The 18,895-nt window shown below is 43.5% G+C and overlaps 1 protein-coding gene across 3 annotated transcripts in view; it reads left to right on the top strand.

The window, feature by feature from the left end:
- Window positions 1–18,895, top strand: part of VIT (vitrin) — a 96,072-nt gene that overhangs the window by 18,963 nt on the left and 58,214 nt on the right. For all 3 annotated transcript variants that reach the window (XM_036334865.1, XM_036334864.1, XM_036334863.1), the window contains exon 3: window positions 7,332–7,397. In XM_036334865.1, the coding sequence (XP_036190758.1) occupies window positions 7,332–7,397 (66 nt within the window). The remainder of the gene's footprint in view (window positions 1–7,331; window positions 7,398–18,895) is intronic.

Raw genomic sequence — 18,895 nt, 5'->3', positions numbered from 1 at the left:
TTATAAACTTATGAACAATAATAGATACAGAGGCAGGGCTGCCTCAAACCTAATGTCAAACTGCAGCAGGAAGGCCAGGGAGGGTTGGGGGGCAGGAGGGAGGGGGGTAAGAGATCAACCGAAGGACTTGTATGCATGCATATAAGCATAACCAATGGACATAAGACACTGGGGGGTAGGGGAGGCCAGGGGATTGTCAAGGGTGGGGGGGAAAAAAGGACACATATGTAATACCCTTTGTAATACTTTAAGCAATAAAACAATAATAATAATAATAATAATAATAATAATAATAAAGAAATACTGCTAAATAAATTATTCTCCTAAGGGATGCCAGATTTTTAAGGTAGCAGAGTCCAATCCTGCCCGTTTTGTTTTGGGTAACAAATTATGATCAGAGACATTGATCATGTCTTTGCCAGCAATGTATTCAACACAGGTCTGCTGCAGGAATTTCAGAAGCCAGCAGCACATGGGATAATGTCTCTCAATGAGCCAATAAAGAAACAACATACTCCAAAGCAGTGATGGATCAACTGCACTATTTTTCTAGGCAAAGCGAGATGAAAGAAATAAAGTCCAAATTCAGATGAGGTGTATCTTTTCATATGCTAGGCACGCAGGAGAGCCGGCTTAACCAACTGCCCACTGACCTACAGCTGCCAGTGCCCAAAACGAAAGTCACGTGTCGCTGCCACGTTTCTAGGGAATGGCAGCGCTGGTGCTGGCGGGCAGATGGTCTTTGCTAGGTCAGCATGTGGCATTCACCACTGTCCGAGAGGAGTCCCTTCGCCAAGACAGAAGCTAATGCCCCAAGGGTCTCCCAAGGGCGCTTGGTCAGCAAAGTGATTCCTGCCCAGACAGACACTCTTGATGAGTCCTCACAAACTCTCAGTATTTATAGTACAAATGTCCCCTTGGCACAGTTTTTCTCCCCGTGTTCTGATGGCTAAGCCCCCTGCAGGGACCCTCAGCAGCTGAGCCACTGATTATCAGCCACAAAAGATGAGACGATGATACCCTGACACGACTTACTTCATCCTTATATCAAAGCAACTTTATTACTAAAAAACTCTGTTGTTGTTTTTTTTGTCTTTGCACTTATAAGGAGCAAGTAGAGAAGAGGCAAAAGCTGTGGCCAGCAAACCTGCATTCTGGTTCCAACTTCTGTCCCCAAAAACTGTAGCTTTAACCAAAGCATACACCCTGACAATGGTTTCTTTTCTATAAAATAAAGGGGTGACCTCCAAAGCTCCTCCCAGCATTACTATTTTATGATTTGAAACATAATTTTGTGATTTATATGACTGTGGAGCATGTGATTTATATGACTGTGTCTTTGCTACGAAGCTCTGATTTATGTGATGCTAGATGCTTCATTGAGTACATAATCCCAAATTAAAGCATGGGGGAAATTTGAATGTCTTTAAAATGATCTGCTTTTTATGTCAGTTTTTAGGAAGGCATTGTGGACAGTGGTAAAGAGAACCAGAGCTGGACAGTGGTTAAAGTGGTAAAAACAGGCTTTAATCAGGGAAAAATGACAGTATAGAACTGGGCTCAGTTCCGAACACAATGAAAGTGGGTGTTTACAACCAAGGAGGAGGTCAGTGGATGGAAATCACTAAGAGGAGACATTATAAGTAGACGGGTTCTCCACGAGGGCAGCTTTCTCTCCGAGGTTTGCAGCAGTTGCTGGGACTCTGAGAGGCAGAGCCTCTGGGAACGGGACTGAGAGCAGCCATAACTGCTCGCTCCGCCCGCCCTGTAGATCCCCAGGGACCTGCCCCGCCCAAGCCCTGCACAGAGCCATTTGCTGGATAGCCTCAGGCAAAGGCTAGATTAGCACCGCCCTAGAGATCCAGCACAGAAGCTCTCCCACTGCAGACACAGCTGATTCTCACAGCCAGTTGACCTGGAGGTCAAATCCCCCTAGTATTACTACAACAATCAAGGCTTAACTACAACAAGACTGCGCACAAAGACCACTAGGGGGTGCACCAAGAAAGCATAAAAAATGCGGAGACAAAGAAACAGGACAAAACTGTCAATGGAGGATATTGAGTTCAGAACCACACTTTAAAGGTCTCTCAAGAACTGTCTAGAAGCCGCTGATAAACTTATTGAGATCTACAAGAAATCTAATGAGACCCTCGATGTTGTGATAAAGAACCAACTAGAAATTAAGCATACACAGACTGAAATAAAGAATATTACACAGACTCCCAACAGCAGACCAGAGGAGCGCAAGAATCAAGGCAAAGATTTGAAATACAAAGAAGCAAAAAACACCCAACCAGAAAAGCAAAATGAAAAAAGAATCCGAAAATACGAAGATAGTGTAAGGAGCCTCTGGGACAGCTTCAAGTGTACCAACATCTGAATTATAGGGGTGCCAGAAGATGAGAGAGAGCAAGATATTGAAAACCTATTTGAAGAAATAATGACAGAAAACTTCGCCCACCTGGTGAAAGAAATAGACTTACAGGTCCAGGAAGCTCAGAGAACCCCAAACAAAAGGAATCCAAAGAGGACCACACCAAGACACATCATAATTAAAATGCCAAGAGCAAAAGACAAAGAGAGAATCTTAAAAGCAGCAAGAGAAAGAAACTCAGTTACCTACAAGGGAATACCCATACGACTGTCAGCTGATTTCTCAACAGAAACTTTGCAGGCCAGAAGGGAGTGGCAAGAAATATTCAAAGTGATGAATGCCAAGAACCTACAACCAAGATTACTTTATCCAGCAAAGCTATCATTCAGAATTGAAGGTCAGATAAAGAGCTTCACAGATAAGGAAAAGCTAAAGGAGTTCATCACCACCAAACCAGTATTATATGAAATGCTGAAAGGTATCCTTTAAGAAGAGGAAGAAGAAGAAAAAGGTAGATACAAATTATGAACAACAAATATGCATCTATCAACAAGTGAATCTAAGAATCAAGTGAATAAATAATCTGATGAACAGAATGAATTGTTGATTATAATAGAATCAGGGACATAGAAAGGGAATGGACTGACTATTCTTGGGGGGGGGAAGGGGTGAGGGGGATGCGGGAAGAGACTGGACAAAAATCGTGCACCTATGGATGAGGACAGTGGGTGGGGAGTGAGGGCGGAGGGTGGGGTGGGAACTGGAAGGAGGGGAGTTATGGGGGGAAAAAAGAGGAACAAATGTAATAATCTGAACAATAAAGATTTAATAAATAAATAAAAATAAATAAGTAGAGGGGTTCTGGCTGAAGCAACTTGACAGGATTCCTGCTAAAGGCAGACCAGGGTGCTAGGATTTTCTGGGAGTGGAAGGGATTCTCTCTAATCAGGATTCCTGTTAAAACTGGGCAATGCAGGTCCAAAAAAGATGGACACTCAAGCCCAAGGTCAAAGCATAGTTGAGCAGAGGGCTTAGAGGAGTCTGACTACCATTTGATCAAGGAGAGGGTCCTTGGCAACACTCCCTGAGTTAGTATCTTTAAGGCTCTAGCAGTTTATGGGCTAGAATGAGGCACTTCTTGAAAAGTCCCAGACCTATGCTAAGCATTCAGAAGGTGATTCCTGATGTGACCACTGATCAGATGTTCTGGCACTTCATGTCTTTCCTTGAAAGTAAATGGATTCTGATTATAACTCATTACTGACAGGAAAACTGGAACACAAGTTCCCATGAACTCTGTCAATGGTTTTAGAAAGCATTTTTCATTACTGTGAATATATATGATTTCAATATGACCAAATTAAAGAAAAATTATGCTGGCTTTTTCTAAATGTAAGAGAAGCATAATCAATATAAGACATAGACTATATATGAGAAATATACTACAAAATGGGAAAAATACAGGTAAGACAGAAATTATAATTACGTCCTTATTAGCATTTGTTGTATTTGCTCCAGTTACTTCTCTCTACGTATATTCTCATTTTGTCAGAATTACTCTTAAGGTGAGAGCTGAGCATGTCCCATGTCACTTAATCTTCTACATATCATTTGTAATAAATCTTATGATTTTCCTGTTGTTGGAGCATTTCCAATATCTCATTACTTCCAGATTACCACTAGAAATAATGCTGTAATGAACATTGTTTACATAAATCGTTGTCTACATCTCTGATTATAACTTGGGCTATATCCCTAGAGGTATATATTCTAGGACAAAGAATATGAATGTTTTTAAGGCCATGATTGCCTTGGAACTTTGGCATCTAGACATAATTTCCTCAAGGCTTCTAGACACTAATGGCCTCAGTAGCCAGATGACTACTCCCCCAGGAGGGACTGGCTTTCACACCTGTATTTTGCTTTGTACTCTGAAGTGAGCATCAGCCATCTCCACCTCTGACTGGTTTCCTAAGAAAAGGAACACAACTGATTTTTCTCTCACCCAAGTTCAACACCCAATGCAGCAGTTTTGGTAGAGCAAGAGAAGTCTTACTGATGAGGAATGAAGACTCGCCCCAGGGCACAAGCACATTTGCAGCCTTACTGCCCAGCCCTCCTCTGGAGAAGTGATCTCTGGGAGCTTTAATTAACAAGTCTCACGAGGGGATGGCCTCTGTGAACCACTGAGAGTAATGACTTTATTAACCAGGGCTGTAAACTGAACCCCCCCTCTGCATGTTTTCAGCCTGGAGGGTCTTGGGTGAGCAAATGTGGGTGAGGTGGTCTTACTGAAATATTTATAGTCCTAATGATACCAGGGCTTATGTACTCCACTTGCCACAAACACACAAGCCAGACAGGATTTGGTTTTCCACAAAAATGGATACCCACATTTATTACTGTGTCACTTATTCCATCAACTTACCTTGTGCCATTTACTTTCTATATATTTATTTAGTACTTGTGTTTTTTTTTAATTTCAAGGATTCTAGTTATTTATTTTTGTCTATAAAATGAAAATGTGGTCTTTGCAGTGTTAAATGACACGGAGGCTACTATAAAAAATGAGACCTCCAGGACGCTCACACACACCCAAACCCCAGAAGTAAATAACACCTAAGAGTGTCTGCCTTCATTCTGCTTGGCTAGACTTTGGGCTCTCACTGAATTCTCTTTCATGTTTCTGTTCGTACAGGACATGGTATGTCATCTGTCCCGGCCTTGGCTAATGCCAGTTGTCAAAACTGGGGATAATTCAGTGGCTGCATCATTGGCAGAGTAGCTAGAGAATCATAAGATAAATAAAGTCCCCAGAACAAACTTGGGGACATTGACTCCTTTTACCTTAAAGACAGTTTCCAATTCAAGAATTTCTGAGTCCATTTATGCCTAAATCAAGCCTCTGTGTCCTGTGAAAAAACAAACATAAAAACTAGAAAGGAAAATGCCTGTTTTGATTAGTCTATTGCCTCAGTGTTCACCTCAGAGTCCCAACCCTGTCCAGAAAGCGGGTTTCTCAGAAAAGTGGCTAAAAGGGAGGTAAGTTAAAGCAGCACTACCTTACGATGCCTGGAGAGGAAAGAAGAACAGGGAACTGACTGACCCTTTGAAAGGAAAAACATTACTGGTAGAATTAGTATAGGTACAGAGAAGTGAGAATTTTGCCAATAAAAAAAAAAGTCACAATATAAATCAAAATCTTAAGAGGGCATAGCTTTCAGGTAAGAAATCCTATTTGGAGGTTTATTTTAAGGAAATGATAATGGATCAGTGCAAAGATGGAGCTACTCATGTTAAATTGGAAATTGGCTAAATTATGATACATGCAGAGAGTACATATATATATAATATGTACACACACATTTTTTTTGTAGGAAAGCAAGCAAGAATTTATTGACTGCAGCAAACATATTCTTAGGCGGGGCTGCTCTGGCTCACTGGGAAGTCCGAGAAAAGGGGTCCTTGGAGACAGGTGCAGGGGGTTCGCCCAGGACGAGCTGCCATTGCCCATTGCTCCCCTGATTGCAAGTCTCCTGGGGACCCTTAGAGGTTAGGCGATAAGTTCCTGTCGGGGAAAGAGAGTGGGGGGAGGGGGAGGGATGGCGTGGGTGTGCTCCCTGAAGGGAGAGCAACAGTACATATATTTACAGGCAGTTAAAATTATTTTAACAGTAACATTTAATGACAAAAAAGTCTGCGTATATCCTTAATAGACATAAGTTCTAAACCACTGGGAACAGTATGACAATGATCAAATATTTGTTTAAAAGTACCTATATGAATACACATGACATATAGAAAAAGACTGAAAATATACTTTTGTGTTCATCCATGTTTTCTGTACTGCTTTTTGTGTTTTTTACATTTTCCTGCAAGGAACCTATGTATTCTTTTGGTAATAAAAAAAAAATCGGTCAGTGTTATTTTTAAAAAACATGAGGCTCATACTGGTAATGTGACTTTAAATTTAAAAAGATAAAGAGGTCCCCTTTCGCCCCCCACTGTTACACTCCCCGAAGGAGAACAGCATCCAAATGCTGCCTGCAGCTCTGCTCCTGTTTCTGAGGAGGCTCAACCATCCGCAGGTGGCCTTCGTGGGGGGTGCAGAACCCTGTGCTGCTGGAGGGACCATCAGGTCACACCTCAGATCTTGTAGCCTCTCTCTACCCCTTTTCCTTGTCACCTTTTCCTCGTCTTCCTTTCCCAGACAGCCCTCCTCTGGGGCTTTTCACATACCCCCTCTATTCATTCCTCCCTCTGTGGCACTTGCGCGCCACACACACACACACACACACCCCTCTGTGGCACTTGCACGCACGCGCGCCACACACACACACACACACCTCTGTGGCACTTGCACGCACGCACGCACGCCACACACACACACACACGCACGCACGCACATGCCATTCTCTGGCCATTTGGAAACTCCCATTCCTGGGACCAAGCAAACCATGTTCCCTCCTTTGCAAAATGGAGATGGTAGGATTAGTGTGTTGAAATTTAAAGACAACAAAGAAAAGGCTAGGCATCTGAAAAGTATTTCTGAAAGACTTTTCTCCACAGAGGCTAAGTGTACAATAGACATGTCTTATTTCCTCACCTTAATATAAGGAGAAATTAATTTAATTAATGAGAATATTTTAATATGTGACCCAAGCAAATGTCAGGATCAAAAGAGAGAAAGTGGCCCTAACCAGTCTGGCCCAGTGGATAGAGCATCGGCCTGTGGACTGAAAGGTCCCGGGTTTGATTCTGGTCAAGGGCATATACCTTGGTTGAGGGCACATCCCCAGTGGGGAATGTGCAGGAGGCAGCTGATCGATGTTTCTAACTCTCTATCCCTCTCCCTTCCTCTCTGTAAAAAATCAATAAAATATATTTTTTTTAAAAAGAGAAAGTGTTTAGGTAAAATCATATTGATTAGTTATTTTGTGTTTTCTTCATGTAGTTTTGCTGGTGACTGGAATACATTCAAATAAAGAAATGACCAAGAAGATTAAAAGGCCTAAATTCAGTAAGTAAAACTGTAATTCCTCACTGACATAAGGCTTGTGTCTCCATGAGGAGGGTTGTTACGTGTTTTTTTAAGATAATTTGGAAGGTTTTTTTTTTCTTTTTCTGTACAGTGGGGCCTTGACTTACGAGTGTCCCGACTAACGAGTTTTTCGAGATACGAGCCATCTCTCGGCCGATTTTTTGCTTTGAGTTGCGAGCTAAAATTCGGGTTACAAGCCAGCTTCAGATACCCCACTGCTAGTTGGCGCAGCGAACGTCACAGTGAACACCACAACATCAGCCCAGCATCACGTGTCTCACTCGTTCACTTTTTGATTTGACATACGAGTAATTCGTCACGGAACGAATTAAACTCGTAAGTCAAGGCCCCACTGTATTTCACTGTCTACCCCAGCTCCATCCATCATTCACATTTCAGCCAGTGAAAAGGGAGGAAGAAGGGAACATACCCACACCCTTTAAAGAGGAGTCCAAAAGGTCAAAATGCCACTTCTACTTAAAGACCCTCGGCCATCAGTAAGGGAGGATGGGAAATGTCTTGATGTCAAGCACCCACACGACTAGGAGAATGGATGTTGGGGAATAAGTAGCAGGACAGGACACAGAGGGGAAGTCTCACACCCAAACGTTGTGAGGAACCTGGAGCAAGATCTGTGGGCTTGATGGAGGTTCGGGTTAAGGTTTATGTAGAAAGGACCATAGAAGAAAGGCTTGGGATATAATCAATGCTCTGGGCTCTCCACAACTGAAATGTCTTCGCAGGCATTACATTTTGGTGCCTTGAAATCAGCGACATTAATAATTTGAAATAAAAGAAAGAGATTTGCTTCACACACCATCCTTTTTTTTCCTTCGGCTCCTTTATAACCTCCATGTGGGATTTCCTGTTGAAATGAGACCAGAAGGGCAGCCATCCACAGCCTCCTCGCCTGAAACACTAAAAAGGAATCTGTTGTTTATTTATTCCTGTCAGGATCCAGAGCCAAGAGAATCGGCCCAGGGGCAGATGTGTGTTCAAAACAATGATTGGGTTAATATGGAGACAAATGCACACCCAAGTATAAATTCCTTTGGGCTGTTTCCAGTATCTTCATTAACTCGTATACAGAATCATGAAAGGTTCCATGATTACCATGACAACAGTGTTCAGTGACTAAGAAAGTCTGAGCTAAGTGACCCAAGGGCAAACCTCTTCGAGAGATCTCAGATGGATTGAATTTCTGATACACTGAATTCTACCCTTAGTCTCAAAATCTCCTCAGCGATTCAAATGCAGAACATTTGAATCAATAAGTGCATGAGGCCCTTTTCTCTAATTAGAAACTCTGGCACAATCATTAAATAAAGGGGGGGGGGGGATACAATGAAGGTAATGGGATATTCCCAAACCATGATGATATCTGATTCTTCACCTCAGGAGTAGTTCCTAATTATAGTCTATAGCTTGGGGCCAAAGTAATTTTCATTTTTTTCTACTCAATGTTGTCTATCTGCCACTGGGTAAGTGACTGATGACATAGGAGCACAAGCACGTGGTTCACTCATTTGACAAGCATTTATCAGGTGCCAGCCAAGTTCCAGGTATTGTGTTTAGAGGACAGCAATGGAGACTCAGTCTTTGCTCTAAGAGAGCTCAAAATCGAGGGAGGAAGAAAGACAAGTCAACAGGCAATTATGTTGTCTTATGTAAGTGCTCGGACTGTTAAAGGCGCTCTGAGACTCTGGAGAAGCAGCTGTGTATCTGGGAAGGCCAAATAGAAACTGGCCAGACAATAAGGAGAAAAGAGTGTTACAAGAGGGGGAGAAAACAGCATGCTCAAATCCTGAAGAGTAGAAAGAGCTTTAAAAAAGAAAAAAAGTAGCTAAGTATGACTGAAATATAAAGTAGGAGGTAAGTGTGTTCAGATAAGAGATGGAAGGGTAAGCAGGCACCAGATCCTGCAGATCTTTGTTACTGTGTCCAGGAATCTGGACTTCATCATGAAGGCAACAGCGAGTATCTCTGGGAAGGTTATTTCGGATGGAATTAGCAGAAATCCAAGGCCAATTTGCTTAAGCAATAAAGGGAATTTGGGCGGGAGGTGGGGTAGCTTGCAGAATCCAAAGCAGGGAACAACAGCTGGAACTCAATGGGACTGTCCCCCAGATATAAAGCCCTCAGGAATCGGCACCTCTGCTTCTCTCTGTGTATCTGCCTCACTGCGTGTGTCTCTCTCTCTCTCTCTCTCTCTCTCTCTCTCTCTCTCTCTCTCTCTCTCTCTCTCTCCAGACCATGTCTCTCAGTTAATCCCAGATTCTGGGGCAGGGGGGGAGGGGTTGAGGGGGGTGCCGGGGTCTAACCCCAGCAGGTCCAGAGGTCCCCAAAGGTGTGGATGGAGTCGGCGAAGAAGGAATGACATAGAGGCAGCATTCAGTTCATCAGCGGCCTAGCCAGGATCTCTAGCCAAGTTCTGGTCTGGATCTCCAGAGAGGTTCTGCTCTGGATCTCCAGTGAAGTTCTGGTTAGGATCTCCAGCCAGGTTCTGTGTCCATGTTCTCTTGCTAGGTTCCCAGGTTCTCCAGCCAGGTTCTGTAGCCATGTTCCCTCGCTAGGTTCTGTCTCTAGGTTCTGAGGCCAGTTTCTGTCCAGGATCTTTTGCCATGTTCTCTCCAGCAAAGTTCTTCTATCTCTAGAGAACGTTCTGTGTAGGTTCTGTCTTCTTAGTTCTGTGTTCTAAGTTCTGTGTCTTGCTGTCTTATTACATCTGTATTTATACCAGTTGATTCAATCCTATCAATCTCTATTACAAAGGTTAGGGCGTTTCTTATCTCCATTCCAGGGAGTAAAGATTATGTAGCTTAAGCATGATTGTTCGTAGTTAAAGTGATTAATTACCCGCCTGGCACTTAGTTAAGGGATTTTATTCCCTCCCTAACTTCAGGGGAAAATCCCTACCTGGGGAAACAACCTTTCTCAGAGACCTTGGTTAAAACACATAGTGCCAAGAAGGTGAGCAAACATATTAAGAACAGTATGCCATATATGCCAGGTCCCTTGAAACAGCAAGCATGGACCGGCTCCCGGCAGGGGGGTGCAATAATCTAATTGCATCAGCCTAGGTTGGCACAGTGGTTCAGCGAAGAGTAAAGTGGACAGGGTTGTGTTAGAGAAATAAAACAATCTTGGCAACAACAACAAACCCTTTGTACCAACACATAAAGAGAAAAGAAAGAGAATACAATGTATTAGTGAGTAAGTATTTCAGATTTACACGCAGGAGGAATGAAAGTGCCTACCAAGAAGGTCACACAAATTTATACAGTAAAGTGGAAAACAGAGCAATTACAGTTTCTCTTATCTCCTTGAGATATGCACACCTCGCAGTTGTCTCTGGTAAACCTAGACACCTCTGACTCCTCTGGAGGGAATGTTTACGGACCATTTTACTCTTACAGTTGACACTTCAAAATATATCTTACAAGGAGCTACTAATGGGTTTTGAGCAGAAAAGCAACATCATAAAAGCAGGGATTTAAACAAATCACTTTGGCTTCAGTGTGAAATGGATGAGGTCAGTGGTTCTCAGAAGGTGTTCCTGGACTAGCAGCATCAGCATCACCTGGAACCTTCTGCCCCACCTACCCCAGACCCCTGAATCCAAAAATTCTAACACAGCGGTTCTCAACCTGTGGGTCACGACCCCTTGGGGGGGTCAAAAGACCCTTTCACAGGGGTCGCCTAAGACCATCGGAAAACACATATAGAATTACATATTGTTTTTGTGATTAATCACTATGCTTTAATTATGTTCAATTTGTAACAATGAAATTGGGGGTCACCACATGAGGAACTGTATTAAAGGGTCATGGCATTAGGAAGGTTGAGAACCACTGCTCTAGGGGGAAGAAGGAGGCAGCAATCTGTTTTAAGAAGCTCTCCAACGCCCAGTAAAATTTGAGAACTGGTGGACTAGAGAGAGAACCAAGATCAGGGGGTGTGGACAGGTTCTCTTCAGCGTCCTCTGACCTCTTCTAGCCAGCCTCGATTTCCACCAGCATTTGTTCCAGACTAGAAGTCCTCACGACCCAGGAGACTGGAGGTAACATAACAAGGAGGCGGCAATTTGAGGGCTTGGGTCAGTGGGCAATTTACTGACCCTTGCTACACATGTGGCACTGCTCTCAGCTCTTGAGGATCGGCTGTCCAAGATATGGTCCAGCCAGCTGGCAGAGCCAGATTTGAAACTCGGGTCCATGTGAGGCTCAACCCTAGACACTTTCCCCAAGGCCTCCTCCCAGTGAGCCAGGAGGAAGGAATGAAATGTCTGTTGCCTGGAGGCAGATGAAGGTGTTGGATGACCAAGGGCTAACTGAATAGGAAATAAAGCAGAAGAGACTCGGGGATAATGGGAAAGCGAGGAACCAGGATGAGTTTCTTCCCTTGGCTTGGCCTGAGACGATATGCCTTACCAGTGTATCTATTCTGTCTACGCATAAGATCGCTGTTGTTTTAGGTAACTGTCTCTTTCTCTCCTCCCTATTTCTTTATTTTCTTGTCATCACCTTTTCCTTCTTTCCATTATTTGGTCTTCTCATGGCCCCAGTGGGGGCCCTTTGGACCCAGAAGTTGGTATATGTTGAAAATAATCCGGCATGGGAGTTTTAAAAAGGGAAAAGCAAAGATGAAAAAAGGGATGCCTTCTTACAGCTCTACTCCCAGTGGTATATGACCATTCATTCCAAGCTAATGTTTCGTTTTCACATACACAGTTGTATTGGGTACGGTTTTACTCCATCGCATGTGGCTTATCACATCACCGAATTTTCTAAATCAAATCAAGTGTGACTGATTCCAAACTGCCAATTGTCAGGGCGAAAAAAAGTCAAATTCCAACACTACAGGACTTCCTCCTTCCCTGCCCCAGCCCCTGGATGCCTTATGCAATCTAGAACCGTCAGGGAGGTCCCTGAGATCATGAAAGCCCGCCTACCATCTTAGAATAATAAAGGGGGGAGGGGGAATAAGAATAAGCATAAATTGCTAAGTGAAATAAGCCAGCCAATGAAGGAAAAATACCACATGATCTCACTCATTCATGGATAATAGAGACCATTATAAACTTTTGAACAATAATAGATACAGAGGCAGACTGCCTCAAACAGATTGTCAAACTGCAGCGGGGAGGCCGGGGAGGGTTGGGGGGCAGGAGGTAGGGGGGTAAGAGATCAACTAAAGGACTTGTATGCATGCGTATAAGCATAACCAATGGACATAAGACACTGGGGGATAGGGGAGGCTAGGGGACTGTCTAGGGCGGGGGGATAAAATGGACACATATGTAATACCCTTTGTAATACTTTAAGCAATAAATTAAAATAATAATAATAATAATAATAATAATAATAATAAAAAGAAAATATAGAATGGCAACAACAAAAAGAATAAGCATAAATTAATGTCTTCATAAATTAACCTGTTGGATAGTCCATGGGAAAGTTTACCTCACTGAACGGAATGAGTTTTATCGAGTTTGTTTTCAGAGGTGACTTTCCAAGGCTCTCGTTTTCCTGATGCTATGGAGCCACAGAGCTGACCTTCCCCAGGGGCAGCTCCATGGTGGATTCAGTCAGCACAACCCACCCCAGCAGTTTGGAACAAATGACCAAAATGAGGCTCCATTTCTTTTGACTGCTGAAGGCTACCAATACCGACTGAAGGCTGTCGGTGTGTTCCTGGCACTCCGCTCCTAAGGCAGTCATGACACCTTACAGATTTTAAGAATGAACTTCAGTTAAGTGTAGATTACACATTCAGAAAATGTTCTACGCAAGTCAGAGCCTCTCAGCACATACTGTAATAAACCCATCGAACATTTCCACATATATTACGCCAACCACTGACTCCAGAACATCCCTGCATCACAGAGTGTCTGTGCTAGAGAGGGGAAAATCTATTAAGTTGTAAAATGGCTTTTCTACTTGTAAGGAAGCCCTGGAAGAGTCCAGATGCAATGGCCTTGGTCCAAAACGGGTTCAGATGAGCTAGCGTTACACAGGTGAGAGCTGTGGTTATTAACTCCGTCCATCTCTGACTTCAGTGGGCATCCAACCTTGTAGAAGATAAAATAAATGTATGCGAAGGAAAGCCTTCCTGGACCCAACTCCAAATGCCAACACACACATACAGAACTAGTTTAGATGGCTCCTGTGTGTGCTACACTTCCTCTAATATACTTATCACGGATTATTGTAAGATCTCTTTTACAGTCTGTCTTCCTAACCAAACCAAAAGCACCATGCAGATATGCTTATTGCTCATTAGGTATTTGCTGGATGGATGGACAAATGAACAACAATAAACCACTATAAACTACAACAGGATTCATACTAGTTTCATGAAAGAGCGTCCAAGGAAGGACATGAAAAAGAAGAAGAATTTTACAGGCAGAGGTAGATGGCAGGGCTCTCTAGGTGGACTAAGCCCAGATATCATGGGAAGCACATAGAAGTTTCCTGTGGAAACAGTGAGTGGAGTGGTTTTGTTTAAGGGTCGGGGTGTCATGGGAGATGCAGCTGGAAGGTGGGTTCAGACCTGGCAATGCCAGTCTGAGAAGCTTTGTTCTTCCCCATTTTTTCGCCCCTGACAATTGGCAGTTTGGAGTCAGTCACACTTGATTTGATTTAGAAAATATGGTGATGTGATAAGCCACATGTTAGGGGATGGGGACTGAGAGTTTTCCAGGCAGAAAATCTAGATGATGAACACAACGATCAGCAAGATAAATAAAAGCAAGCTCTTCTCCACGGGCAGTGAGGCCACATTCTGAAATATTTTTATTATATTTGAAGTCTGTTGAAATAGTCTTACCCTGGAGTGAAATGTACAACGTTTAATTCACATAGTTCTCTCCAACAGTTAACGTTAATACCTTGTAAGGCAGGGAAAGATTTTCCCAATCAACCCTGAAAGAATAGATGATTCCCAGAGGTACTGCCTCAGGCATGGAAAGGCCATTGTTCTGAGATTTGGTTATTTCGTGTATTGGATACTGATGAAGAGAGATACAACTCTGAGGTTATGGGATTTTGGTATAACATGCATTTGGCTTCTTGAGTAGGTTCCCATATTGTTAGCTGTAACAACTTGTAAGTAACTCACAGTGTCTGCCTGCTCCTTAGACAACTGGTGCCAACACCAGTGTGCTCTCCCTACAGATTGGTGCATGTGCCCTCTCTCAGACCATGAAAACAGAAGAGGATTAGCTTTCTAGCTCTTCTTCTTCTTTTTTCATTGATTTCAGAGAGGAAGAGAAAGAAACATCAATGATGAGAGAGAATCATTGATTGGCTGCCTCCTGCACACCCCTTACTTCGGATTGAGCCCAATACCCAGGCATTTGCCCTTGACCAGAATCGAACCTGGGACCCTTCAGTCCCCAGACCAACACTCTATTCACTGAGCCAAACCAGTTAGGGCTCTAGCCTCTTCTGATGTGTGGGTGAGAAGGGAGGTGAACTCTCTCAGTGTTAAAGATGTTTAGTTATGTAAATTCTACCCATAGCAATTCTCAGAAATAACAAGAAACCAATTTAAGGAAAATTACACTAGAAGACTTGCCTTGCAGGTATTTGGGATAAATGCACAGATGGAAATACACACACACACACAAAAACACATGCACACACACACTCATCCACACAACCTATTCACAAGACATATCCTGCATTCACCCACCGGTAGTTGTCAGTGACCTTCAGTCAGAAAAGCCCTGTGGCATCAGAGTAAGGAAGCAGCAGTTTAACTCCTCTTCACTTATAGAAGAGGCAGCCAGGTAGAGATGGCAAAGTTTCGAGCTTAGAGTCAGTGGATCTGATTTCAGATCCTGGATCTGCCACTTTATTGGTCCCCGAGTCTGAGCAATCAGCTTACCTCTCTGGAAATGAAGACAGTATGCCTCTCGGGGTTCTCAAAGGGTCAAGTGAAAAAATGTGTCTGATTGTCTTTGTAAACTAAAAGTAGGTTATTTTTAATCACAAACTTCTGCAGCTGTCCAAAAGGTATGTTGCTACAGAAAAGTTCACTCTGTTATCCAATCACTGCTTCATCGCCATCCTTCCATGGCAAAAGCGCTGGTTAGAGGACCAATCTGAACAGACTTTGAAGTGCTTAAAGCCTGGGCTTGGTGTTATCTGCTGAGGCAAGTGCGCTTTACCACGTTTGTCTTTATCAGCTACTTCCATCATGTGTCCTGTTTTCCCCAAACTGTTGCTTATATATATATTCTTCTTGAGAAACCTTTAATGACCAAGGGAAAATATTTCTTTAACCGCCCCCCCCACACACACACACACACCTTCAATGCTGCACATCGTCCTGGCAAAGGCTTGCTTGGCTCAGGAGAGAATGTGATACAGTGTAAGAATCAGACACATCTGGGTTCAAATCCAGCCCCATCACTGACCAAAGCTGTAGTTTCATCATCTGGAGTGGTGCCATCCAATATTTGCTTGGCCACACGGCTCCTCGGATGTCAGGTTGTATCTGTGTGAATACCAATTCCATAACCTTTTTAGAAGTCTGGAGCTCTCCCTGTGACTTATGGGGAACCTGACCTGCACTCCTCAGTTTTATCTACCAAGCCCGCCCGTCCTGTGTTCCCATGGCCTTCCTGTCCAGCTCTGCCCTGTGACTCAGCTACTTGAGCAACTCCTCAAAGAAACTTCCCTTCATTGAACATTTTTTCATATCTGGAGCCTTTCAGATTTTTAAGGATCAAAAGAAGGAGTCACCTCGTGGAACACAAGATCTTCCATCAGCACCTCATTACATCCTCACCCTCTCTTCTTCACCATTTTACACACAACCTTCTCTCGCCCGTTTAACAAGCCCGTTTTCCAGGTAGACTCTTCCCCATGCAGGCCCATGGAAGCGCAGCCTCTGACCCAAGTAGGCTTGTCAGGAAATTCCTCCTGGAAAGAATACTGTGCAGCCTGAAGATTTATGTTCTTTCACCACCGAGCCCATTCCCACATGAGAGGTTTTGCCCTGGCTCTTCCTTCTGTTCAGAAGGTTTTCTTCCAGGCCTTTGCGGACTGACACCTTTTCATCATCAAGTAACAGTGTTAGGAGATTAAGTACAGAAGAATTCAGAGACCAAATCCTTTAAGGCCTTATAGATCACCTTAAGGAGCTTTGGCATTATCCTGAGGGCAACAGAAAGCCAATGAGGGGTTTTAAGCAGGAGAATGATGAAATCTGATTATGCTGTTAAAAGCATCACACTGGCTGTTCAATGGAGAAAGGACTGAGGCAAAGGATGCGTAACATGAAAGGGAGAAAACAAGACAGGAGGCTATTTATTGGGTTAATAGCTGAGACAGGAAATGTCAGTGACTTGGACCAAGGTGGAGGTAGAAAGAAATAGCAGATCTGGAACAGCAGGACTTGCTAATGGACTGGTTTCATCAATCCCTGACATACACTCTGTTGGGCAGCAAACAAAAATCCTGCCCTCATGGAGTATATATTCTAGTAAATGAGTGAACTGTTAACTGGAACTGGGACACAGAAAATGTAGTATCATTTGGACACATGAACAGAGAAAGAGTTCCAGGTGTGAGAAATGCACAAGCCAAGTCTGCTTCGGAAAACCACAGGGACAGCTGTGGCACATTCCGTGGAGGGGACTGCGGAAAGGCCTGAAGGATTCGGGAATTTTTCCTCAAGGCAGACAAAAGCTATTGACCAAAGGTCCAAATTTGTCTGAAACAAAAGTGATCAGAGGCTGCCTAAGAAAAATGAGGAAAAATGCTTTACGACCTAAGTCAGTAGAAAGGAAGAATTAACATGATCTGGCCACTGAAGCTCAGGATCACGGAGAAAAGTGCATGCATTTTCCAATTTTACTTAATGGTCATTTTTATTTTGTTAAGCTAACTTTTTGCATAAATCTCTTAAAATGGGATTTTACTCTATTTGAATACCACAGTCCAACAGAGCCATTTACTATCAAAACTCTTTATGCATAAGTGCTTTTATGTTGTAATAATTCCTCCTCATTGACGTCCAGGAGGCAAACTTACAATGGCCTTCTCAAATTGGTTAGGAAATGTGCTTTCCAGAAGCAATGGGCTTGCCTAGGATCATTGAAAAGATGAATGGCAAAATAAGAAGTAGCGCACACAGTCTGATTTGGCTTGCTACATCCCTGGCTGATTGCATGTGACATCCCTCAATAATGCCTCTGTTACTAGACCCGGCAGGAGACTCAAGGCAGAACAGAAACATTTGCAGTTCCACCTTTAAGATCCCAACGTTGCATGAAAATAGTGGCTCAGGCAATACCTGTTTTTCCCAGGAACTCTTGGAGATCAATACGACAGACACATTATCTCAATGAGTAGCAATCTGAAGGCTATCCCACAGGTCTAACCATCTGGGCTGCAAGTGCTTCTCCTCTTTTCCCTGGGGCTGGTGCCAAGGACCACTGGAAAGGGATCCTTGGCAGATTCTGAGATGCTCCAATGGGAGCTCTGTCATTGTGACCGTGACCTTGAGAGGTCAAGGTAACCTAAAGGAATCCTATGAGAGAGAAGCAGAGCAGGTGGCCAAGGAACAGGTCTGTGCAAAGGCCCCAGTGAAGCAATTCTGGGCTCCCTCAGGACCTCTGTGACTTTAGCCCAGGTTCCCTCACTCCCATCAGCAACCATCCGCTCAGGAAGGATGCGAGAGTCTCAATTCTTGTTGTTTCCAAATGCTCCTGGGAGGAAACCTTCTATAGCTTCTGCCTAAGTTCTCACCTGAGGTGAGCAGCAGGGACACAGCATCCCCAGCACCCGGTTCTCTGCTTTGACATTTGTCAAATATCTTCCTGTCCCTTCAGACCTGGGAATGAGACTTCTTGAGCTGCCTTAATTTTGACTTGTCCTCCTAAGCGAGGCTTTTTTCTGCACTTTTGAGCTAAAACCCAGAGAAGGGAAGGGAGATATGAAAGTGAACCTAAGCAACAAAAGAGAAAGAAGGGAAACCTAAGCTAAAAGATGGAATCGCTCAAAAGTACCCAGAGGAAATGCAAAGATAAGTCATTTCATACGGGCCTAAAGCAGAAAAAGGGAAGATGCTTGGAAGGTTATGGGACAACAGACAATTTCACACATAACTGTGAGGAGACTGTCAAGAGGTAAACCATGGCTTCCATTGACTCCAGCGTGAGCTGCCAAAAGGGGCAAATGGCTGCTTCTCCCCAGCTGGAGTTAGACATTATCATTCCCAGTGACTTGGACAGTAACTCTGACATTTTTACTTAGCTCCCTCTCTCCAGCTTGGTTTTCTGTACACACCTAACAGATAGCTGACCTTTAGCTACACTTTGCCATTGCACTTTGTTTTTCCAAAGTGCATAAACCTGGGTGCTTGGTTTCGTTTTTCCTCCCCGTGGGATGAGCTGATCCACCAGTTTTGCTAACCCATTTGGGTGCAGATAAAGCAGATCTTATTTAAGGTACTTCTCAGGTCTA

Source organism: Myotis myotis, unplaced genomic scaffold (genome assembly GCF_014108235.1).
Source record: "Myotis myotis isolate mMyoMyo1 unplaced genomic scaffold, mMyoMyo1.p scaffold_m19_p_14, whole genome shotgun sequence".
NCBI classification, from domain to species: domain Eukaryota; kingdom Metazoa; phylum Chordata; class Mammalia; order Chiroptera; family Vespertilionidae; genus Myotis; species Myotis myotis.
Note: the sequence above shows the minus strand (reverse complement) of the source record. Positions and strands in the feature narration are given on the sequence as shown.